We start from the raw sequence: 25,703 nt of genomic DNA on the forward strand, positions 1-25,703 counted from the left end.
AAACCCTAAACCCTTCTTCCAATACAACACAGCGGTCAGCGGGGGGCGCCGGGGGGATTGCGGGGGCTAGCGCGTCGGTACTTACTCTAAGATCCAAAACACTACGTTTGCGAAATATATTCACTCTCTAGTATAAGCCCGACCGAAGAAACCCTATCCCCTCCCTCTGATAGTAAATAATAGTAAATCCGAAATCATTATATCCCTTCGTAGAGAAGGGCTAATAATTGTAGACTAAAACTACTAGCGACTAAGGTGGTAGCGCGAGTAACCCTAAACGGTTCGAGTATAAAAACCCTAACGCCCACCCTAATACGATACGCCACTTAGTTAGAATAGCTTAATGCCTATCTAGCGCCAAAACGAGCGAGCCCTAATACCCTATACACTTCAGAAACCCCTAGCTTGGCCCAAAAACCCTCTGGATAAATGTAACCCAAAATCTCTATCGGAAAGAGAGCAACCTTATATCACGTAATTACTCCCTCCACGACTAAACCCTACCTTCGTCTAGGATCCATTTATCTAATACCTATCCGCGGCAATAGTGCTACCGCTTAGCCTTCTAATATACCCTAGTGTGCCCGTTAGCGGCCCTTACGTAGTGTGGAGATATATCGCTTAACTCTTAACTCGTATGCGGATATTATAGCGAAGATGATCCGTGTCGCCTAGCGTTTCGTTCTCTAGGATATATTGCTATTAGGGTCTGATGCTCGGGAGACCGATGATGCATTTGACTAGTAGCTCGCCCTTAAATATACGTCGGGGGGAGAAGGAGCGAGCCAAGCAACTATAACCATATATAGTATAAAAAGTGCCTACCAGTGCGGGAACGTTCTTCGTTTAGATATAGATATAGACTTTCCGCACGACCTTGTATTTACCCCGAACCTAGAGAAAGAAACCTATAAAAATCTTTTATTTCCCTCGATGCTAACAGATATATATCTCCTTGCCGACCTATCAAATTTATATCGGCACCTTTCCCATCTACCATAGGACCGAATCGCCCACAACGATCGCGTTAGATGCACGTTCACCAAACACCGACTGTTCCAACCCTAGCCATAATATATACGTCGCCTCGTCGCCTATAACATAACCACCGCCTAGTCCGCCGAGAAATTCCCGGACCTACCCTTTCTTCTAGAAGATAGCCCAACAGAGCGGCATCACAAGGTCCCTAAACTAGCACCTATCCGGTCCCTTTAGATCACACACCACTTACGAATTAAAGCATCGGTAGCAACTACTATACGGCTCGAACCATCCCCCCCGCGCTTGACCCTAGGACTGCGCTTTTTTCTTCGCATCGAAGTAGTTATACCGCTATAGGTGCGGGCAATTCGCTAGTCGATGGCGCGCGTGCAAAGCCTGCCTAGATGCTAGACGAGGGAGATGGTAGCAGATCATATATATCCCGCGCCACTCCTCTAGGGACGCGATATAATCCGCTAACCCACGCGCCCGCCTCTATATCTAAGATCGAAGTAGCTCGCCCCTAGCCCATAAATCGCTTGAGTCGTCGGATTCAACCTCCGCTACATCTGGCCCTCGAACCGAGGCATCCGCGATATCAGAAGGTTCCGGTAAACGGACCGTACCGGAATTCTAGTAGCAGTCACATAAAAGCGCTGTGGGGGTGCAGGGACTGCCGCGCTCGTCTAGGAAGGTAGATAGCTCAAACACCCGACAATTAGTAGCACTGATATATCTCTATATAGCGGCTTCCGCGGCACTTAGCGGTCGTCCACTGCCGTCGGTGAGAGCACTCTTCCATTAACGAGGTACTAGAATGATCGATCGCCCCCTGGCCCCATCTCGTCTAAGCCGCCCGACCTCCTATGTAAAGCTGATTAAGTCCCAGGGGACCCCAATATAAACCACCCACCGAACCGCCGCGTAATCGATCCCCATGCCAAACGCTGATGTCGCCACAATATACGGCGGCTCGCCATCCCACTAGCGTTGGAGGACCTAGGCCTTCTCCTCAACACTACTAGACTGCGAGTGGTAGACCGGCGCATCAAGGGCCCGCCTAACCTTATCCGCGACGCCTCTTATGTAGCAGTAGATAATAGCACGCCTAGCACGATCAAGGCTTGCAATCGCTTCGCGGATTCCAGGAAGTGCAAAGTCCCGGATAAGATCAGAATTAGGGGGGGCAGTGGCTAACCCAAAAGGTGATATCCCGACGCGTTGTAGGGCTACGGATCATCCGCGCACCACGTAGCAACATCGCCTATTCGAACCCAAACACCATCGACGGCGGTAGGGTGCCTATCAGGAAAACCATCTAACAAGCCAAATCCCGCAACAGCGGGAGTAAGGCCATCGCGGGCCGGTAGAACACCGCGGTCACCGCGAGATGACACTCGTCGAACACAACCTAGTCGAGTTTATTCGCAACGTAAAGGCGATTCAGAAACTGCCGGAACCGAGGCCGCACTGCCTATTCAACCCCGACGATAATAAGTGGGCAGGAGTGTAAATGATCCGGGTTCGACTGCGCGTCCTAGATATAGGCATCAACCCCGGCCTCTACGCATCGGCGTTGTATCTCGGCCTTGAGCACCACCAATGGAAGGATTAGCACCGTGGTGCCAGCCCCGGGCAGCTAACAAGGGAGAAGGTATAATAGACTCTTACCCTCACTAGTTCGTAGGATAGCCAGGACTTAGCCCGCGCCCGCCAAGATATGTTCCATCGCTTGTTGCTGCCCGCGGGACCGATACTGAGCGTGTACGCCGTACATCCGCTAGAGAACCTTATACGCCTGGTCCATTCGCTATCGCCGCCGGGTCCTAGCGGGGGCCTCGCGTTGGGTAATACGCCGTGCGATAGGGGTCTCGTCATCATCGCGCCGTCGCTTAAATAGGGTAGCGGACGATCGGGTTTCCGCGCTGCCGACTACGCTTCGACTACTAGGGGTCCTACTGGAAGTGCTGCGCGGGCTACCACGCAGGGAATGATCTCCTTCCTCCCATTCCTATGGCGTGGCCGGCTTAGCACGCTTATATAGCATGGCGAGGGCTGGTTGAAACTGGAGAGGATTACGCACGAACTAATGCTAGAGCCGACTAATATATCGAAACTCCTGGAGCCCGGCATCAGTTAACCCACCACGGAAGTTCACCGTCCCTCTATACACCCGATTACCAGTAGATAGGGTGTGGCTTGCCTGCTAGTGTAGTGCGTCCGACATACTCCCTCGCGCGGGATCCGTCTCCTCGCCATCGTCCCTCTCTTCAATAAGGAGATTGGCTTCGACAGTAGCAAATTTCCGTCGGGCGATACCCACCGTGATCTAGCGCCAGGCCTAGATGTGGATATGCTTCCTAAGAACCAGCTTGCCGGCATTCACTATAATCCGAGTCATGGTATCCACAGCCTATGGATCAGGGCTATAGGACCAGAGGTAATTGGATGCGGCGCTGGGCTGCTGCGTCTCGTGCTAGAGAAAATCGCGGAATGGTTAGATCATAGCGAGGTACTGGGTCACGAGCTGTACAACCTTAGGGAGTAGGAAGCGAACCAGCCATCGAGACGCATTATTCTGGTTCCGGGACTTATGGTAGCTAAGGATAAATAGCATTTGCCTATCGTGGAGAAATAAGTCTCGAGTGGTTAAAGTCGTGTTCCTCCACCGGAGCCCAATGAACTCCGTGCGACGCCCCTACTAACCCAACCTAATAAAGAAGGGGACGAGGAGTGCTCGAAGGAAACGCTGCACCCCATCCTTATACTGCTGCGCGGCATCCGCGGACACCACCCAATGCCCCTCGGCGGTCCGCGACTAGAACGTGCGGAAGAGAACGGGGGTCCTACCCACCCAGGAGATCAACCAGTCCTGTAACGGGGCTAGGTGGCATACGTTCCGCGAATCCGTCAGGAATGACTGGCCGGGCGCGGTGGCATCCCAGTTGTCGACGAGGAGCCGTAGATCTAGTATGGGGATCTCAGACGTAGGGCTAGAACGGCCATTGAGGCATAGCTCTTCGTCAAAAATTCGCCGAGCCTCAGAAATCTTCTGGAAGATAATTTGATGTAAGTCGGATAGATGAAAGATGACGTCCGACCACACCAGCGTCTCGCCGTCCGCATACCAGCGAATCTATACCAGTGGAACCTCGGTCTGGCTGATGCTAAACCCTAGTAGCCGATTCTCGAGCAATTCAGCCACGGGGCCCTCGGTGTCATTTAATAACCACTCGTTCCGGATATCCACGATCGTCGCACCAATTTCGGCCTCTCGGCCACCCGTGGTCTCCGCCAATATATACGCAAGGACCACCATTTGACAGTCGTAGATTAACTAGGATAGAATAGAGGTATAATTCCCGACCATTAGCCATGTACCTTGGGTGGGACTCCAGTACCGCACGGCAGCGTATGAAACAAGGACGGAATCAAACTTGCGACGGGGAACGGAGTATTGAATAATAGTAAGGCTAAACTCTAGGACTGCCCGGTCGAGTCGGTCGCGGAGAGTCGCTTTATATATGCCTTCTCGGTCCGGGTCGACAAGGTTGATAAGCTCGCTCGTGACCTGAGTTACCTCAAGCTATGCCTCACGCTGTCGGTCGCTCGGTTAGAATAGGGTATCTCGGAGCTAGCCCTGCTCGACCACTCGGTCCTAGTAGTAGATCAGTCGCTACTAGGTATCGATATATCTCCGGCGGGACTGCTCGTTTTATAGGTCCGAGATAGGGTCCTAAGAGGCTTCTCCCCGGGTAAAGGTATTAAGGAGCCGTGCGTTTCGGCGACTGAGATGCTAGGTTTCTAGGTCCTGGTCATACACAAGCACGGTCATAGCATTCTCGAGGACTCGTCCGACACTCTTATAGATCATAAAGAGTGATTCTTTCTGCTCCTGCTTAGGCAGTCGGTAGCTAAGACCGAGTTCGCTTAGCTTAAGTCCCTAGAGATAGATATAGATCCCAGTCCACTTCATCCACGGTGTGACCTCAGAGACATATCGTGTAGCCTGGACACAATCTCGGAGCGGCTGAGACTGCCGCTGTCGGTATCGACGCATAATATCGTCCCATGATTGATTAGAAATAGGGCAGGAAGAAGATCGCTCATAGGTAGAGGGTGGTGCATTGGTGGGTGCATTGGCGTAGAGATATATATATTGTGGGGTAGCGGTCCGGTGGACCCAGTCTGTCAGAACAACAGCGAAGTAGCGCTGGGCTTGCGACTGGCAAAACAATATCTAAACGTAGGCCTGATGCTATGGCATCGCGCCCTGCTGCGAAACTTGCCACTAGTGCCGCTGATTGTAGTGTTGTCGTATCCGATCAGTGCTAGTCGTGCGGAAGGCACATTGTGCAAAATGGCAGAGATACCCCAATACGGTCGGTAGCCTATGAATCTCCTCCGTGCCATCGGGTGGCTATACCACATCAATTTTCGTAGCGGCCACATCTTGTAATAGAGCGCTGGATTCAATTCTCCTACGCTGCCCACTTGGTGTTCGATGCTTCTCAAGTAAATGCCGGGCCAGATTCTGGCGAATGTAGCAGTTGCCGTGGGTAGTGTAAAGGGCCACCCGCCATTCGCGTAGGATCTTAACATATGGTGGAAAGATGTCAGTTTCTCCCCCAACCATAGACTGTGGTGTACTAAATCTAGATTGGGGCATATTTCACGGATTAAAGAATAAGATAATATCAAAAAAATAATAAAAATATATTATTAATATCGCTAACAGTAAGTAGTGAATACCAGCGGGTTTGCCCCTGAATACCAGCGGGCGCTAGTACCATTCCGGTTTAGGGCCGGGTACATTTTGTTAGTAAAGTGGGTGAACACCAGCGGAGTTCAACGTAGACTATATACAGGGGTAGATAATTAGACGAAAAGAAGATAGACAGGTAATTAATGGTAAATTCTGATTGTCTTTTCTACTCGTTCTCAGGGGGATATTTATATCCTACCCCTGAGAACTGTTTTCTGAAGAAATGCATACAAAAATGTTCTCCTACACCGCTGCCCGGTGTCCATAGGAAACCCCCTGAAAAGAAGCAAAGAAGGCGATATAGATGAGGAACCTGCATATACGGGCGCCCATTTCCAATAACCTCATGGGCCTAGCTGACCAATCAGCAGCCATCGGGGCAGAGAGATGCCGACCGATATTGGCGCCTTAGGATGAGGGCTCCAATTTCCAACAGAGACAAAGGCTGATGTGACGGTAGCCCGAATCGGGATATATTAGTGTGACGGTAGATGATATATCTTGGCGGAGCGGAAGACTTGACGCCGATTCCTCAAAATTGGGCAAACTTTGATCTACCACACAACCATCAAAAATAGTTAAATACAGACACAAGCTATATTATTTCAATGCTAAAAGAGTCCAGTTTCATATGGGATATTTTTTACTGTAAAACTTTAGAAGTTGGTTTGTTGGAATTGGATCAGGTTGACCTTATAGAACCAGACGTTGCATATAGTGACATGCATTACTTGCTTACTGTGCCGACAGACTACTTATGAACCTGCTTATCATAATACTCAGCTTGTCAGCCATATCTTTCTCAACTTAACGCTTTGTAACACATTATGCGGAAAAACTCCCAAATCGACTAGTGTATCTTGGCCTAGGGACCGGAAAGTTAATCGAGAAGTGTAGGTGGTAGCACCACAACCAACCAACCACTGTACATACACCATCCTCAGAGCAAGCGAACAGACACCTGAGGCAGACACTCATGAATGGCAACGCTTGAGGCTATCCCTATGTCTTTCGATCGCCTCTATTGTCGCCAGAACGTCACATTCGTCGCAACGAGAGCACGAGAGGCTTCGAGCATAGCGCGAACGGGGATAGCTGGCTTGGATGCCCGGGCCCATATCACGCTCCTGTGTTGATGAGAAAGCTTGGCGCCGGTCTCATACTCATCCTATAAGGTCTACTGGAGAAGCCTCTTTTCTATTCTTGTCGCTCTTGTTGACGTCTGCATCCCTGTCGATACGAAGCCTCGCTACCGCTTCGTGTCGCATCTGTAATGCTCGTCGTGGCATCCATCCATCGTCACTAGCGTTGATGTCTGCTCCCCTGTCGATAAGAAGCCTTGCTATCGCCTCGTGGCCCATTTTCAAGGCCCATCGAAGTGGCATCCAACCCTTCTCGTCGCAAGCGTTGATGTCTGCTCCCCTATCGATAAGAAGCCCCACCACCGTCTCGTGGCCTTGCATTGCAGCACATATAAGTGGTGCCCGTCCATTTTCGCTAGTAGCGTTGACATCTGCCCCTTTATCGATGAGAAACCTCACCATTGCCTTACACCCTGTCTTTGAAGCCCATTGAAGTGGTGTTGTCCCAGCTTTATCGCTAGCATTGAGGTCTGCTCCGCTATCGATAAGTAGCTCCGCTATCGCCTCGTGGCCTTGTGTTGTAGCGTATATAAGTGGTGTCCATCCATTTTCGTTGCTAGCGTTGACATCTACCCCTTTATTGATGAGAAGCCTTGCCACCGCCTCTAGGCCTTTGTGTAAGGCCCGTAAAAGTGGTGTCCACCCAGCTTTATCGCTAGTGTTAACATCTGCTCCTTCGTCGATGAGAAGCCTCACCACTGCCTTATGGCCGTTTTGTATGGCCCGTAAAAGCGGTGTCCACCCAGCTTTATCGCTAGTATTAACATCTGCCCCTTTATCGATGAGTAGCCTCACCACTGCCTCATGGCCTTTTTGTATAGCTCGTAAAAGTGGCGTCCATCCAGTGTAGTTAGGAGCGTTAACATCTGCTCCCTTATCGATAAGACAACTTATAGCTACCTCGTCGCCATCTGCGGAGGCGCTAATGAGTAGTGCTGATATATTCCGCTGGATATCTTTGATGTCTGCTCCCTTGCTGATAAGAAGCCTCACCACTACCTTATGATTATTGCTTAAGGCCCATTGAAGTGGTGTCCATCCATTTTCGTTCCTAGCGTTGACGTTTGCTCCGTTGTCGATGAGAAGCCTTACGGCTGCCTCGTGACCTTCCCTTGAAGCCCATCGAAGTGGTGTCCATCCGTGTTTATCGCTAACGTTAAGGTCTGCACCTTTATCGACGAGAAGCTTCGCTATCGCCTCGTGACCACTTCTTAAGGAATACAGAAGTGGCGTCAATTCATCTTTATCGCTAACGTTGACGTTCGCTCCCATGTCGATAAGAAGCTTCACCACCTCTTCGTGACCGTTCTCTGAGGCCCGTGAAACTGGAGTTCGCCCGCCGCTGTCCACTTCATCGACGGTCGTTCTTGTCTGGAGAAGTAGCTTCACAATACCTACTCGGCCAACCTGGGCCGCCCAAGATAGTGGCGTTCGATCCTTGTAATCTTTAAGATCTCGCTTGTAGGTAAGACCCTCTGTAATATCGACTCCATCATAAATACTCGAAGTTGAGTTCAGAAGAGCAGCAACAGCCCCTTTGTTGTTGTTAGCTAAAGCGGCAAAAATTGAATAATGATATCGCTCCCCAAGGACATGAATTTCCTGGTCTTCCTTAAGCCGCGTGCGGATAAGCTCGGAAAATCCTTTTTCTGCGAGGATATAGAACAGGTTTACACCCGGGCTATACTTTCGAGTGTTGCACCTCTCAAAAAGATTGTGAACGCTAGTCCAGTTCGAAATAGGAAAATAATCTAGGAACTCGTCCTGGGAAAACATTTTCGCGGCAGCATTGGCATGATGAAGGATATGCTGATTGGCATACTCTAGAAATGGGTACTCCTTTGGTAATTTCACCCCGTCTTTGGAGTTTGATAAGAGGTTGCCAATACCTGCGCGCGCAACAGCATGAGTTAGGTATGTCTTGCAGCATTGTTTGAGTTTCTCGTGACTTAGACTCTCGCAGTCAAACCCAAGGTCAGGCCATAACTCATGCAGACCCTTATCTTTGATAAGAAAGTCCCGAACGGATTCATGTATGAATTGAACTGTAGGAGGCTTAGAGTTCGTGGTCTCAGCAAGTCCTTTTGAGGAGCTGATGACAAATCTGTTAACCCTGTCGAGGTTTTGACTGGGAACTTGAATGGTAAAATCCGGAATATCATCATCGACTAATCCCCTTGGAGATAACCCTGCCCAGAGAGCATGACAGAACTCCTGCGGTTTTAAAGGCCGCTTTGCGTACAAAACCCAGAGGATACAAAGCAGGAGAGCTTCCGTATCACCATTATCCCGTCTTAGGATATTTCTGAAAAGATCGCTTAAATCACTTGGTATTTCTGCGAGTTTCTTCTTCAAAGCCATCCCACCCCGCCGAGATTCCATATTAAGAATATCGACTACCAGGACAACCCACATAAAACCACCAGCAGCTCTATTGAGAAGCTGAGCTCGCAATTCTTTGACAAGTACCGGGCCGTCAACTTGGAGGCGACTCTCAATGTATGTTGCTATATCTTCTGTATGGCCAGGCTGATCTTCTAAGGTTAAGCGAATTCCCTGTTGGATGAAGATATAAGGGTAATGTCGACTCGAAAAACATGTCCGGAATTGGATTCTCTGGGCTGTAGTTTTTTTGGCTAGGTCCTCAAAGTATTGGACCATTTCCACAATTTGCTGTTCATCACACTCGTCAAGAGCATCGACGAAGCAGGTAAATGAGCGTTGGCCGAGAGCGGAAACTGCGTTGCAAAAGAGGTCCTTGAGAACATTCAATGGAGGGCAACCATTTTGACTCTGAGAAACAAGCCCACGATCGTTTAAAACTGTCTGAAGGTCAGGGTATCCTTCTAGCAGCTGAAGCAACAATGATCGATACATCCCCAAGATCGACTTTTCTAGGCCTTCACCTTGGGCGTTGAAGAAAAAGGAAGCAGTGATAGCATGTTCATTGTCGTCTTTGAGCTTCAGATTTATGTAGGCAGCCTTCATCATAGTTGACTTGCCAGCACCTGGCTTGCCGCTGATCCACAGAAAGCCATGGTGGTGCGTCAATTTTGCGGGATTAAGCCATGCTTCGTAGTCGATATGGCTAAAGAGCCATTGACAGGTCATGTCGTGCGGATTCCTAATTGTTGATCTTTTAGAGTCAATTTGATTGAATCTAAGGGAATCTAATAAGCGCTGCCGAAATTCGTGCGATAAGAAATGATCTGGGCGTTAGGTATGAGTAGTTGTCCAAATAGTTTGCTATAATGGTAAGCAGACTTACAAGCATCGGCTGTTCTATACGGTTTCGCATTTGTGTCAACCGTAGGGATCTCTCCGATGAGATCTCTTGCATATGCTGCCGCAGTTGCTGCGGCGTACCTCTGCCACTCTTTGCTCTTGTGCGAATCAGAGTAATCACAAATACCCCGAATTGGGAGACAAGGGAGTATATCCATTAGGCCAGCAGCCTCCATCTCAAAACATATTATATCCAATTCCCGAGCAACATTGTCCCGCGTAATTCCGTTTTTTATGACCTGGTTCCCTGAAGCGATTGCGCCATAATGAATCGTTATATCGTTCGATACCCGTCTGTCTCGTGGTACCAGTTTTGTATGGTCGCATTTATCGCAGCTGGACGTTGAGGAGGGTCTATGGTCATATGTTGCGTGGAAGAGAAGATCGGGTGAATCTGGGCGACCGTACTCGGAGTGTCCTTCTAGCTTCTGGTGCAGAATGGATAGAATCCCACTGACTCTCAGTTCGTGTTTCGACCGAAGGGCAGAAACAGCCGTTCCGAGCAACAGCCCAGGAGTCCTTGGTATTGCTGTTCGTTGATACTTCCCGTCTTCCAAGATTTTCCCAAGATCATACTGCATCACCCTTGTGCCGACGACGATATCGCCTAGTCGCACATCAGCCTTGTTTGGCACACCTCCACCGATGCCTACTATCAAACCCGCACGGACTGCTGGAAAAGTTCGCTTCATGTTCGTCAGGACTATTGCTGCGTTGATTGTTCCATACTGCTGTGCTGGTAAGCATGCAATAACAACATTATGTTGCCTCACACGTCCTAGTACATAGGTGTTGCAGTCGTCCGCATGTGTAGATAGGGGTTCATGAAATTCATCTAGCATAATCTGAGCCGCTGCCATTTCTATATATAGCGCGCAGATCCAGGCGATGGTGTACTGATCGTGTCGATGGGTAGGCAATTCGTAATGGTGGGAAATCTTTTGACGCTTAGACAGTTGGCATTCGGTCGTAATTGTGCCATGATCATTGCCTATGTGTAGCCCAGTATTGGCACGATGACAAGATGTTGATGCCATAATTAGAGAAGCAAGTGTTGTGTAGCTCTTGAATGGTGGTGGGGTGGGGGAAGTTCTCTGACTCTCAAGAGACAGGCTGTGTGTGATTCATCAGGTGACTTCTTGGCGCTTAAACACGTAAACAGACCACGAGGGCATTTCTTTGTATTTGAACTGTTCAGTTTTCAGGCTCAGCTACACCTGACAAAGCTCTTAACGAAAGGTCTTGATTTGAATGTTAATAGTTCTATATAATGCAGCTAGATAATCAGAGAATAGCAAGCCGGGGTCCAGAAGTAGGACATCTCTAATGATGAGGAATGTACACCCGATTCCCACAGGCCCCTGGCTCCTAAGTTAGATGGCTCCTCCTGAGCTGACAAATTCAATACACTAAACGTAAAGAGAAAAGAACAGTTCCAGCACAATCCTAGGGTTGGAGCCACCGCTGGTTGGACCATTCGTGATTGATTGTTCCGAGCAAGGCTATTATAGAGGACAGGACGGTTCCAGCTGAGCGGGACTCAGAAAAAGTTGACCGAGACCCAGAAAATTTCTGACTAATTCCCAGTCCCGCTCCCAGTCCCGCTCAGCTCCAGCACCTGATCAGCACAGGAAGGGGTATGGAGGTGTCGGCTGTATTGAATTAATAAGCGAATACATGTCTCAAATTACTGGATAATTTACATACGAATACGAAGCAATACACATGTGCAACTTATAGGGTAATCCGGAAGAACCCCCTATTTAGACTAGTGGGTCTTGGCGTAGGGGCAAGAAAGGCAATCGAAGAGTGTAGGCGGTTGCACCAGTTTCGGGACGTACTGTACCGTGAGGAGTCTATTTCCTTGGGAGTATGCCATCAACTGACAGTCGCAGCTTTCCCCTGGGAACAGCCTACCTCCCAAACTTCGCAGCCACCGCACCATCAAGTACACTTCCTATCTCTTAGTACCGAGCCGAATTAATCTTTGAGGTCTCTAGTCACACATGGTGCAGCGATAAGCGTACCAGCCAAGACGTATCCTGCACAATCAGCAACGCCAAGCTTTCTTCAGGCAGTAACTGCTAATGATCAACAAATTCAATATCGAGGGTATCGTAATATCGTACTCTGCATAATATCAATATAAAAGCTAAAACAACTCTTCGAGCTTAGTTTCGTGACTATAACTTCCTTCTCCCTTTTCAAGAATTTACCCCCTCAACTACCGCAAGCAATTGAGTGAGTTTCCGAAGATAAAGAATCGCATATTCAGTTTTACTGACACTTTCCTAGTTTTCAACTTTTAGCAATCTCGTACGCATTCAGCGTGAGAAATCTGGTATTAATGCCAAAGCAGAATGCCCAATATACGGTGCAATGTTCACTCGCACGACAGCGCGAAACATTCACGTTGAGGGAAGGAGGTATAAAGGGCCAGGCGGCCACGAAGTAGCTGAGTCGATGGCGCGGTGAGATATTGTATTACTATTACTTCATGAGAGCTGTTAAATTCTGTTCTATATTTCTACTAGGCAGTGACTGAAATTTTAGCCGCCTTTACTTACTAAGGGATGTTTTAATCTAATGGGTGATCCAAAAACTCCCGATCATTTATCCAGTGAGCAGAGCCGGGAACTGGGTTAATTTGGTGTTGAGTATTTTGCTTCACCAAAACAGGTTATGTCAACACAGGCTATATTAGATATATAGTCGTTCAAGCGTTGACTCACAAAAAGGTGGATCCGTTCTTATGCCCGGAAAAGTGTTTTAACTTCTATAGCGACCATTTTAAGGGGGTGAATCACTAGACCCAGTCCGCCTTCTAGTCTACCTCCTAGTCTATAACTTATTTATACTATAATCATAGACCCCTCATTTTCTATTCTGCGTTTTCTAATATCCTCTTTTATTAATAATTGACGCCTATCACCAATTACCACACTGCAAGTCAGTCAATATTTCATCAACAGAGCGCACTTATCTACTGCACTTAATGATGCGAATGCCTAATTTAACAACCCTACCATATTGGCAACAGAGAAATAGGTAAATTTTCTGGCTGCTATTGGCGAAATATTGAATCCACTGACCATCTAAGAAAACCTGCCGATAGAGTCCCTAGATCTCACGGCAGCGGTTATTAGGCTCCCCTAAGCGACTGATTTTCATGGCATCATTCTACGTTGAAGAGAGCAATGCCATATCTTTGGACGACGTATATAATCACTTAATCAACGCGATTGCGAAGGTACGGCGAGATACCGGCGCGGTAGTGGAGATTTTGATCGTAGGAGACTTTAACTGATATGATCAACTCTGGGGAGGAGACGACGTGTCGTTGGGAAGACAAGGTGAAGCGGATCCAATCATCGACCTTATAAATAAATTTGCCCTCAGCAGCCTACTCAAACGAGGCATAAAGATATAGCATAGTGCAGGATAGAGTGGGGACTACAAGTCCACTATCGACCTCGTCCTAGCCTCGGAAAACCTGACAGACTCTATGGTTAAGTGTGCTATACTTAGGACGGAGCACAGTTCAGATCACTGCACTATTAAGACCGTATTCGATGCCCCATAGTCGCCCCTAAAGCATCAGGCACGACTCCTGCTTAAAAACGCTCTATGAAAAGAGATCAATGCCACAATTGCGAATATCCCGGCCGCCACTCCATTGGAGGGCACGGTGCAGCAGAAAACCAACCAACTTATATCCGCGGTCTAGGAAGCGGTCCATACCTTAACACCGAAGGCTAAACCGTCACCATAAGTATAGTGATAGTGGATAGATGACTTAACATAGCTCCGTCAAATATATATATACTAGAGAAATCACGCCCGCTCGGAGCGACGGGCGGGGCGAAAGGTACCCTATCTAGAAGAGATGACCCAAGACGCGGCAAAGCAATACCACGATGCTATCCGGCAACAAAAGAAAAAGCACTGGAATGTCTTCTTTGTAGACAATAATAACATATAGAAAGCCGCTAAATACCTAAAGTCGGGAGAGGACGTAGCGTTTGGGAAGATCTCGTAGCTCCTGAGAGCAGACGGAACGACCACCACCGATCACAAGGAGCAAGTAGAAGAACTGCTGACCACATTCTTCCCGTCTCTGCTAGATATTATCGACGATGAGGGGACGAGACTAGAAAGAGCACCAATGGAAATGCCGGCCATCACGATGGAGGAGGTAGAGCGGCAATTATTAGCGGCGAATAGACATTGACATTGCCCATGGGCGGCCCATCATGGGCGGTCCATGGGCACCCATGGGCAGATCCTTTTTTCCCATGGATGGGCAGACTCTAGCTGCCCATGGACAGGCGGCCCATGGGCGGCCCATCATGTCCATGATACAAGGTAGGATAAATTAATGACCTATTATGCAGTAATTTTTGTATTTATCTAGTAATATTTCAGAGTAGAAGTAAGGCTTAATTGAGAGAGAAGTGAGAATTTATTCAATTACTTTCTAATTAATCCTAATCTTATAGTTTTCGAACCCCTTTGGTCGCTTTCTTGCCCGTCCAGACTCACGTATCTAGCTCTGCATTATAGGTAATCTATTATCGTCCTTATCCTCACTACTACCATTAATTTGATCAACCTCATCTTTAGATACAACGCTCTATCGTCGCTTCCCACCCCTTATAGATTGCCTTAGATCTTGCTTATCTTCCTCAGTATCACTAATAGGATTTACCTCTTTGGTCTAAGGGCATATCTCCTCTATTTCCCCTTCTTTAGGGATTTCTAGAGATTGGGCTAATTAAAGCTGCTCCTCTTCTATCTCAAACTTAGTCGTATAGCTATAAAGCATAAGATCCTGGATAGTGGCAGGATTTAGACGACCTCTATAGTAGTGGCAAATATCGCGAGCTGAATTAAATAGGCGTTCAACACTAGTACTAGTAGCTAGGATAGAGAAGATATCGCGGGCTACCTATGCTAGGGTAGGAAATTTATATTAATGGTCTTTCCAGAATTAGGTAGGGGTCGTATTAACTAAGCCTAAATAGAAATAAAGGGTTAGTATAAGATAAAAAGGTAAATTAGATAGAGAATTATAAAACTTACCTCCTTTAAGAAACTATGTTAATTTATCTTAATCCTAGAGGGATCTAGCCGTAGAGGCAAGGACTTTATCAAGCTTAAAGATATATATCTAGACCTAGGTCTTTGATATCGAGTTATTAGATTGATAGCCCTTGATCCGGTCTTGTAGGCTATAATAATACGAAGTCTCCTATCCTCTAGCCCAGTCTTTACTCTTAAAGAACTATAGCTTATATTATAGAGTAAGGATCGTCCTATATATATAGATATCACTAAGTTCCTTAGTATCTGTCTTCGTATAGTACTCACGAAGCTTAGATTCACTAAATTTAAGGGCCTTAAGTATCTACTGCTTCCAACCGACCTATTAAAGAGGTTAGGAAAGGTAAGGTAAAAGTGAGATAGAAATAAAAGGTATTATAAACCTTCTTCCGCTGTAATTGTCGCTTTGAAACCTTAAGATGCTTAAAAAGCTTATTATAGAGACTGAAGACGTTATGAATAGTTACGTCTTTAGTCTTCGAGAGCGTAGTGGTATAGATATAGAACGGCTTTATAAGATAGAGAAGATAATCAATCTATCGCTATTCATCGGAATTTAGTATTATATAGTCGATCTTATATAGACGGCAATACTTATCTAGCTTAGATCGAAGCCTTCTAGCCCATTTAAGTATTAGATAAGTAGAATTCTATCTTGTCTAAACGTCCTAGATTAGGACTAGTTGAGGGTTTCTGATTTCCTTCTAAAGATCCTTGAACTTCTCCTTTCTCTATGGGCTTGCATTAATAAAGATCGCGAGATCACGGGCCTTATTTAAGGTGTTTGTAATATCCCGCTTCTTAGACCGCTGTCTAGCGGCCTTATTATATTCTTCTGTCCAAACCATATCTATAGTATTATTTAGAGGGTTTCCTTTTATCTAACCAAGTAGCTGATTTAGACTAAGCTAAATTATATACGCTATATATAGAATTCGGATAAAACGGGCGTCTAGGTAGTCCTTTTGTATCTTTATGATTATTGTGTTATTATTTGATGCATTATCAGTGGTAATAGCCATAATTCTATTAATAATCTAATATTGTTTTAGAATTGCAGATAAGACTAAGGTAAGGTTGTCTCTAGAGTGGGTGCCCTCTAGGGGTTTAAATCTAAGTAATACCTCTCTATACTCCCAATTTTAATTAAGGAAATACCTAGTAATAGCTATAAAAGCCTGCTAAAAAGGGGATGTCTAGTAGTCTAGACTAACAGAGAGCTTTGCGTCTTCTGGGAGCATTATAAGAATATCTACCTACCGAGATTGGACGATAGACTGGAGATGACGCTATATTGTTTGGCCGAAAGGAAAGGATAGGGCTAAAGGGGATATTTGCGCGAGACGTAGAAGGTCCTAGAAGTGTTGATTCTCAATGATCTAAAATGGTAGCCGTAGGCTAGTGATAGTGGTTAGAAGCTGCTGCTTCTAGACCTCTTTAGACCAAGATTGACGTAGTTTAGGTGGATTGACAGCCTAAAGTGGTAATAAATATTTTTATTATTCTTTATATTTTCTTAAAAGGAAGGTAAGGGTAAAGCGAGAGTAAAGTGAGAGTATAATAGGTATAAAACACTATTATTTTGCTCTCACTTTACCCTGTCTTAGGCTTTAGATCTTCACTTACCGCTTTTTTCTATAAATCCTAGATATTTTGTTCACTTACTAGGCCTGCCCCTCTGTATTTGGCTTTTGTATGCCTTTTAAGCGCATTAGTCCTATACTTAGTCCCCTTTTTGTTAGGTGTCACTAGGTGGTTCACTATCTGTCAGGATTTTAGGTGTCTGCATTTATAACTGCAGATTTCTAGAGCTTCCAATTCAACATAGAAGTTCCCGCTGAAATTCCCGTTCTGCCATTTCTCACCGCCTTTATCTGATCTTGCAGTTATCTCTCATTTATCTCTCACTTTGCTCTCACTTCAGCCTTTACTATGCTTTCTCTTTCCATTTGCCTACCGGACCGAGGTTATTAGGCCTATCCTGTCTATAGCCGCGGGTAACAGTACGTTTACCTACCTCGGGTAACAGCACGTTTACCTACCTCGGGCAATAGCACGTTTACGGCAAGATTACCTCGGGCGAATATTACCTTGGTAATTAGCCAGATGAACTGAATATTTGTCTATAAATATAGCCTAGAAACCAGACTAAATAAAAAAAAAGGGAGCTTTCATCTCAATTATTCTCTTATTACCTTTCTCTCATAAAGGCAGACTAAAGAGACCCTTTATCTTTATCTTCATCCATCTTCCTGGGGTAAGCTACTACGCCGCAGTAGTAGCCGACCTCTACGGGAGGTAGTATTTCTCTCTACAAATATTTGTCCTAAGGACTGCCCTGCCGCATAGGGACCCTTAGGCATTTATTTATCTCTCTTATTTTCATATACTACCAATCCCGACAATTATAAACCACGAAACCTTGATTATACTAGATAATATTAGTGGATAACTATAGGGATCCTTCTATAGCTAGCCGCCCTTGTGATCGCTCACGCCTAATATAGCTAATATATATACTAATACGCACTCGTACTTACTCGACTAGATCCGCTAGTTTAATAACTTAATCATAAAATCTATATATCACGCTTCTATAGGCTCTAACTAGTAGGGTTGGTCGTCCCCACCATTGATAGGGTTCTATATAGGCTAGCCCGCTAGGTACTACGCGGCACGCTATAATATATCCTATGCGATACGCTGCTAGCGATTAAACTGGTATATAGGACTCTCCTACTCGTGCGGGACCTATATCCGCGCAAAAAATATCAACACCCGCTAGTATAGCTCGACGTAGCGCTCTAACTTAGCGTACTTATATATATACGCCTGTAATAGCTTCGATAGGATGCTCTATATATTGGTGCGTATAGCTTCGATCTATAATAAATGCCTAGTCTGCTTAGTGATGCTTTGGCTTTTACTCGCTATCCCTAATATAGTATCCTATATTACCTATACAGTGGCTTCGGGGCCCTTAGCGTCGTCCGTGGGGATTCCACGTATATACGTAATGCCTTGGGCGTCTAGCTATATAAATAATAGGCCTATTTAGTGTGGTCTAACTATAGATTAGCCTCGTCGATTTCCCTAGCCTAGATCACGGCGGGCTACTACCGTTGCTAGGTGAATATTACTTCTATCTTATCGATAGCCTAGGCTATCTAACTGGCCTTAGGGGGTGGTGCAGCGGGCTTATACACGGGATTAGGCTATTAGACGTAGATATAATACGACCTAAATTTGCTATAGAAAAACCACTAGTATATAACTCATTGTATTGCTTAGTCTCGCTTCTCCTATCCCACGGCCATCTTAGATAGTCGCGGTTTCCGACTCTATTAGTACGGGGAAAACTAATAGATAACTCGCTAATGCTTCCGAATACTCTTGGGGGATTAATATATATATACGTAAAATAAATACTTAATCCTATTAGTATAGACGGTTAAACCCGCGATAGGCTGCTCTACTTATATAGGGAATATACTAGGCTTATTATATACTTTGTCCTACTCGTCGATAATAATTTCTTTCACTCGCTACGCAACACTCTTAGGGATATAATGATCACCGCGCCGCTTACTTAAATGGCTAATAATATCTTGGGGAACCACAGCGTGCCCGCATTTCTTATAAATAGCAACGTGGTACGTTAGATTATATATAAAATAATCGTGGGTATTAATATAGTTGTCTATTGTGTGACTAGAATATATATTGTTGGTGCGTTGAACCCACGGCGAATAGACTTAAATGATACCCTCTTAAATCGACGTGGATAATGTTTAAAATAAAACTAGATCTTAGGAAATCCCCCCTAACTACTACCACTTAATTTATAATACGAAACCCCTATTCGTTCTACTGTGATGAATCGTATAGTCTAGTGGTTGGTGGTATATAGCTATATAATGGGGTATAATGGAAATCCTAAATGTCGCCTAGTCGCACCCTATCAAAATAATTAACTATATTTCGGATCCTTGTAACTACCCTTTAATTTTGGGTGATGGGCTTAAAAATCTCACAAAATACGCGGGGGATCTAGGTTTAAATTTAATGGACCTTCGATAGGGATCCGACCAAAAAAAGCCTACTAGGATCTAGATAGGCGTTTCTACTAGGATGAACAAACTGGCTCCTATAGTTAACGAAACCCTACTCTACTGGGATGAACTGCATCCCACTTACCCCTATGGGATAGGGTTAAAGAGCTAAAAATCGAAGTCAAGATTAGCGGAAAAGGGATTTATTTAAGTCTCACTTACTTACTTTTCCTTTTAGGCTGGATAGAAATGGCAGATGCTTGAAGCTCTTGAATCAGCTAAAAATAAGCTTCGAGAGTACTATGCAAAAACAGATGATCCAGAACTTAGTGATATCTATATATATAGCACAATCCTAGCCCCTTAGTATAAGTTGCAGTTCTTTTCTGGCCCTGACTGGATAGATAAAGACTATGCTTCTTTATATCGAGTAAGCTTTCAAGAGCGGATGAAGGTATATCAAATAGAGAGTGATTTAATCTTAAAACCTTAGGCTTCTATCTTAGCTTCTGAGCTTGATCAATTGCTTACTTCTGAGCCTAAATCCACCTAGGATCAAGATGAATTATCCCGATTTCTCTAAGGAGGTAAGCTTATTTCTTCTCTCACTTTTCTCTCACTTTTCTCTCACTTTTCTCTCACTTCTTCTCTCACTTCTAGTCTTATTTTTAGTCTACTTTCTTTAGTTTATTTAGGTTTGGTCCTAATTAGCCCTCGTCTATTCTAGAAAGATTATATATATTAGTTCCCTACACTAGCATATATAGCATAGGATATTTTCTCTATCCCTGCTATTAGTGCTAGTGTAGAAAGGTCATTTAATTTAGCCTAGGATATCTATCATTATCGGAGGGGTCGTTTGAATTCTTCAACCATCTAAGACCTAATAATGTTTATATATACGACGAGGTTCGAGATAGAAGATTAGTAGCTAGCTTTTATTCGATCTCTATCTATCCACAAGGACGGTGAAATAGATGAACCTTCTAAGTAAATAGAAGGGTTTAAGCCAATTAGTGATACTGAGGATGAGGTGGATGATATAGATAATGTGGATGAGATAGATGTTTCTAGGCTATCTTCCGTTCGGGCTAGTAAGAGACGAAAGAGTGTTTTATCTAATGAGAGTGATGATGATTTGGTCTCTCTGCCTATAATGCCAGAAAGCCAGATTCGGGCCTCTAGTCGGGTGAAAAGACGTCCTTGGGGGCTTGAGGGCTTTGAAATTCTATAGATTAATACAGGTGTTATTCTCTTATTTAAACCTCACTTTCTTTTCTTATTTTATTACCTTTCGACTGTAATTTTACCACCTAAATACCAAAAATTCCTACATAATATGCATTAATTATACCTCCTTATATTATGGGTAGTTATGGGACTATAGGAGTCCCATGGGTGGGACGGCCTTTTCCCTACCCACCCATGGGACTAAGGGTCGGTCCCATATCCCATCTATAGGCGGGACGGGACTGTCCCAAATGGGAATACCCATGGGAGTGTCAATGTCTACCCCTGAATACCAGCGCGTACTAATACTATTCTAGTTTAGCGCTGGGTACCTTTTGTTAGTACCCTCCGCGACCGCATTACCGGCCACCAATTTCGCCCTCAAACACGCGCCAATAGCCATAAATTGACCCAAATTGAAGAGGAATCGCTTAAAAAGTGGATATTGTCAATGGATACGCGTGGAGTAGCCCCTAGGCCCTCTATGGTGCGAGAAATGGCGAATCTTTTGCTTGCAAAGCGTGGTTCAACCCTAATCTAGACAGTCAGCAAAAATTGGGTCACAAACTATGTCAAAAGACAGACAGAGCTAAAGACTCGTTTTTCACGTCGATATAACTATCAGCGAGCAAAACAAGAGGATCCAAAGGTTATTCAAGAGTGGTTTGATCGCGTACAAACTACAGTTCAGCAATACGGTATCCTACCAGAGGATATCTATAACTTTGACGAGACTGGTTTCGCTATGGGCCTTATAGCGACCGCAAAGGTTTTTACCCAAGCAGAATACTACAGTCGGCGATCAGTTTTACAGCTAGGAAATCGCGAGTGGGTGACTATAATCGAGTCAATTAGCGCTTCTAGGTGGGCGCTTTCGCCTACGATTATCTTCAAAGGCAAACTACATAATCTAGCTTAGACTAATGACCTTCCAAGGGATTGGCGCTTTAAAGTTAGTTAAAATAGATAGACGACAGACGAGATTGGCCTTCGATGGCTTCAAAAGCTATTTATACCATCAACGAATAGCCATACGCATAGCCGATATCGATTATTAGTCCTTGATGGGCACGGTAGCTATCTCACGCCCTATTTCGACCAAATTTGCTCAGAAAACGAGATAATTCCTATCTGCATACCAGCGCATAGCTCACATCTCTTATAGCCGCTTGATATTGGTTGTTTTGCGATTTTAAAGCGCTCGTACAGAACCTTGGTTGATCAAAAAATGCGGCTTGGCATCAACTATATCGACAAGTTCGATTTCCTCACAGCATACCCACAGGCTCGCATCGACGCTTTTAAAGTAGATACAATTACAAATAGCTTTGCGGCAGGTAGTTTAGTGCCGTTCGACCCAGAACGAGTGCTTTCAAAACTCAATATCTAGCTTCGAACGCCTACACCCTCAGGAAGCCGCCTAAGTAGCCGATCTAGCGTTTTTACCCCAAAAACACCCGCGACTATCGCTGAACTACTTAAACAAAGAGCGTCAATCCAGGCTTTCTTGAAACGACGCTCAAATAGCCCACCAACACCCTCAAAAACCGCGTTAAACCAGCTTATTAAGGGCTGTCAGATCGCTATGCAAAACGGCATATTACTTGAGCAAGAAGTTAAGGAATTACGCGCTGCTAACGCAGTGCAGAGGCAAAAGCGCGCACGTATTAATAGGTATATAGCCTATGAAGCTGGTATCTCAGTGCAAGAAGCTCAGGAGCATTTACAAGCCCATAAGGCTATTATACAGCCTACGGCACCGTCTCTAGCAGCACCCAGCCAGCCTATTCAGCAGGCGGTAGCACCAGCGCGACGACGTCAATACACCTGTTCTATATGCGGTGAGAAGGGGCATAAGTCCCCTACATGCCCAGTTAGGTAGAATAATTAATATAAAGGCGTTTTGGTTGAAAAGAATAGATAAAAAGTAAAAAGTAGATGGTTAGGTGGGCGGCTCGCTTGGGTGGGCGGCTCGCTTGGGAATTACGTTAACTAAGTCCTGTCTCCACCTGCTGTATTCGTTCCGACATAAACGTAGGTCCAGTCTCATTCCACATGCTCGACCTCTACCTCCGCGAGCTTCTCCGAGATGAACTGCTGCCGGTCGATTTGGTAGCTCTTAAACTGCGACGCCTTCAGGTTCTTGGAGAACATAATGTCAAGCTCCTCGTAGGTCCGGCCCTTGCAGTCGGGAAGACGGAAAAAGCCCCACAGAGCGCAGATGAGACCCAAGCCTCCCGCAAGAAACCCGGATTTACCCTTCCAGTTATCTGCATCGGGGTTAAGGATGATAGGCGCGGTCGCGGAGCTCAGGATGCCGAAGACATTATACGCGTTTCGCGCAAGTGCGATGGTGTGGGACCGGAGGCGGGTCGAAGAGGTCTCGCCAATAATAATAAAAACCGTAGGGCCAATAGTAAGCAAATACAGACAGAACCAGAGCATATACATGGCCGCTTGGGCGGCAGCAATGTTTGCTGACTTAGTCGGGATCGACAGGAAGCCAATGATAAACATGACGGTGGCCATCATAAGGCAGCCGGCGATGAAATTGGTGCGGCGGCCGAATCTGTGGGTGACGAAGCAGGAAAGAAGAGTGCAAAAGACGTTGAGGCCACCCTGGCCGACTGTCAACTTATAAGATTTCGAAGTCGATAGACCAGCCTGTTCGAAGAAGTAGGCCTGGTACCAGGTGAGGGCGAAGCCGACCAGGACTTGGGAGACCCAGGCGCAGCAGCTGATCTCGGTACGCCACAGGTTTGACCCGCGGAAACAGTCCAAATAAGTAGCACCCTCGGTCATACTGCGCTCCAGTTCCGTGGTCTCGACCATAAGTGCAACAGCATCGTGGACCTCTTGCTCGTCTTTCCAGCTAGTGAGCCGTTTGACGGACTTCTCAGCATCAGCGATGCGACCGCGGCGTACTAGCCACCAAGGGGATTCAGGGCAAAAGATAGCGAGGGGGAAAATAACGACAGGGAACACCCATTGCACCCCGAAGGGAATCCGCCAAGCCCACTGGCTAAGACTAGAATCCAAGCTATCCAACACGGCGTAAGAGATTAGCTGGCCAATACCCCAGCAGAGAACGACATAAGTTTCTAAATAGGCTCGAAGCGAAGCAGGCGCCACCTCAGAGGCATACGCCGGAGCCAATGTCGTGAAGACGCCCCAGGGCAGGCCGCAAAGAATCTCACCTGCGAATATCTGCTGAATGTTCTTGGCAAAGAACTGGATGAAAATGAAGCCGGTAAGGATCACGAGAGAGAGCAGCAGCATCTTCTTGTGGCCGACACGCTCCGTCACCAGACTGTTGATAAAGATGCCGAAGATGTTACCAACGGGGCTGGCCATTCCAATCGCCGTCTGCCATCTGGGAGGGACCTGGTAATCGTTGCTCTTTCCGACGTAACCGAAGCGGTGTTTGAAGGCCGGGAAGCCCTGAAGGGTGCCGATGAGGGCGGTGTCATAGCCGTCCATGATGACGACGAGCGACACGGCAAAAGACCAGAACAGCGCTTTGGGGTGCTGCTTGACGGAGGCGATGAAGCCCATCTGGGTCTCCCTACGAGTGGCTGCGGCGGCCTCATTAGAAGTGGCTTGCCAGCCGGAGACGGCGTGGGACTCAGGCTCCACCTTGGAAGCACCCTGGACACCGGCTCGGGCCGCGGGAAACATAGGGTCTTGATGTTCTGGATGGTCTGCTGCATCACCAATTGTGTTAGACGGCGACTAAAGGCGTGATAGTCGAGATCTGTGACGAATAGGGGTAAGAGCCAGGGGACATACCCATTGTAGTATAAGCGGTGACGCTGGTCAGGGGCGACTGAGCGAGTAGACTTGAGAATAGACTTCACAACGCCTGTCCAAGAGTTCTGTTGCTGGAAATGGGGGAAAAGCTGCTGAAGAGAAAGATGGAAGCGAGGTAATTATATACATGCAGCCGTGCTACCGTGGGTTAGCGCCTAGGCGTGCCAGGATCGTTTGTTTGATAGGCCCATGCATACCCATTTAACATTCTGAGTCCAGAGCACCACGAACCCCGCTCATCACACCCGGATAAGGTCACTGAATTTTGCCGGCACGAATCGTCTTAGCGTGGTATAAGGTTTAGGTGCTATACTGGGCAGTGCGGGGTCCCCGGGATGGCGGAGATACAAACAATAGAATCCGGGAAAGGGAAGAATTTTAGAGGAAAGGAACGAGAAGTCTTGTGGGTTCACATGTGGATCATTTCGGGAGAGCCTGCCATCTCGCATCCTAAAGGCTAGCTGCGTGGGGGCTAGCTGCGTGGGTAGCACTGGCATAGCGGGTGACAGAATCCCCCCACCAGTGGCATAGAAGCCTTACAAGCTGCCAACTACAATATGACCGTGGATTGCTTACTTCTACAAGCGGACGGCGGCCGAGTAGGAGGCTGGTGGAGATCGATATTGTAGACCGTCCGCGCCGGCGGACGAAGATGGCAAAACCGGCGGTAGCCGAGCGTGCATCCTTACGGATGCATTCCCCGGATAGTGGTTTGAGGCTTAACTTTATTAGTAGAAGAGCCCCAGGAGGCGGGGAAATTGCAGGCTAACCTTGGTTACCCTCTAACCACGAGACCTTCAGCTATCAAGCGACCTACGGTTCCCCGCGGGGGTGACAGAAGACAAAGGTGCCACCGTAGAAGAGATCCGCGGCTGTGGGTAAATTGCACGGCTAATTCGGCTTGCTAACTGACGGCGACATTTTCAGCTACCACATAACTATTGGAATCTGGAGACAGGGGACCAAAATGCTAGTAAAATTATTGGCTCTGGGTAAATTGCACGGATGTTTCGGTGTCTGCCTCGTCCTTCACTGCACTATTACAGTACCAGCCAGAGATACGAGATTCTACTAAGCAGTAGATGCAGGGGACCAGGACCCACGACAGAACCGTACAGGCTGCTGGACGCCTGCGGACGCGCATGGGAGTATTATAACTCTATTATCTACTTCTAACATTCTAAATTGACCTTCTAAATCGCCTTCAGGTATACTGTAAGAATCAAATTCTATAATGATAAGCAATAAGGTATATAAGTAGTAATTCCTTGTTCATCCAATATACTAGCTCAATTATTAATAATATAGAAACCCCAACTCCTTCTTTCCACGTCC

The 25,703-nt window shown here is 46.4% G+C and overlaps 3 protein-coding genes across 3 annotated transcripts; all 3 read right to left on the minus strand.

The window, feature by feature from the left end:
* Positions 1–3,682: 3,682 nt before the first annotated feature.
* N7498_007935 (uncharacterized protein) lies at positions 3,683–4,300 on the minus strand (the record flags this gene model as incomplete). The annotated part of the gene is made up of 3 exons (XM_058454997.1): positions 3,683–3,799; positions 3,878–4,033; positions 4,124–4,300. 3 exons carry the CDS (start codon positions 4,298–4,300, stop codon positions 3,683–3,685), a joined length of 450 nt encoding a protein of 149 aa, XP_058304985.1.
* Positions 4,301–6,909: 2,609 nt separating this feature from the next.
* Positions 6,910–11,033, minus strand: N7498_007936 (Pfs, NACHT and Ankyrin domain protein; the record flags this gene model as incomplete). Its single annotated transcript, XM_058454998.1, has 2 exons — positions 6,910–10,097; positions 10,157–11,033. The coding sequence occupies 2 exons, from the start codon at positions 11,031–11,033 to the stop codon at positions 6,910–6,912; spliced, it is 4,065 nt and encodes a 1,354-aa protein (XP_058304986.1).
* Positions 11,034–22,604: 11,571 nt separating this feature from the next.
* Positions 22,605–24,236, minus strand: N7498_007937 (uncharacterized protein; the record flags this gene model as incomplete). Its single annotated transcript, XM_058454999.1, has 1 exon — positions 22,605–24,236. The coding sequence occupies one exon, from the start codon at positions 24,234–24,236 to the stop codon at positions 22,605–22,607; it is 1,632 nt and encodes a 543-aa protein (XP_058304987.1).
* Positions 24,237–25,703: the final 1,467 nt, after the last annotated feature.

The sequence above is a fragment of the Penicillium cinerascens genome (genome assembly GCF_028974065.1).
Source record: "Penicillium cinerascens strain IBT 15544 chromosome Unknown scaffold_4_segment0_segment0, whole genome shotgun sequence".
Classification (NCBI taxonomy): domain Eukaryota; kingdom Fungi; phylum Ascomycota; class Eurotiomycetes; order Eurotiales; family Aspergillaceae; genus Penicillium; species Penicillium cinerascens.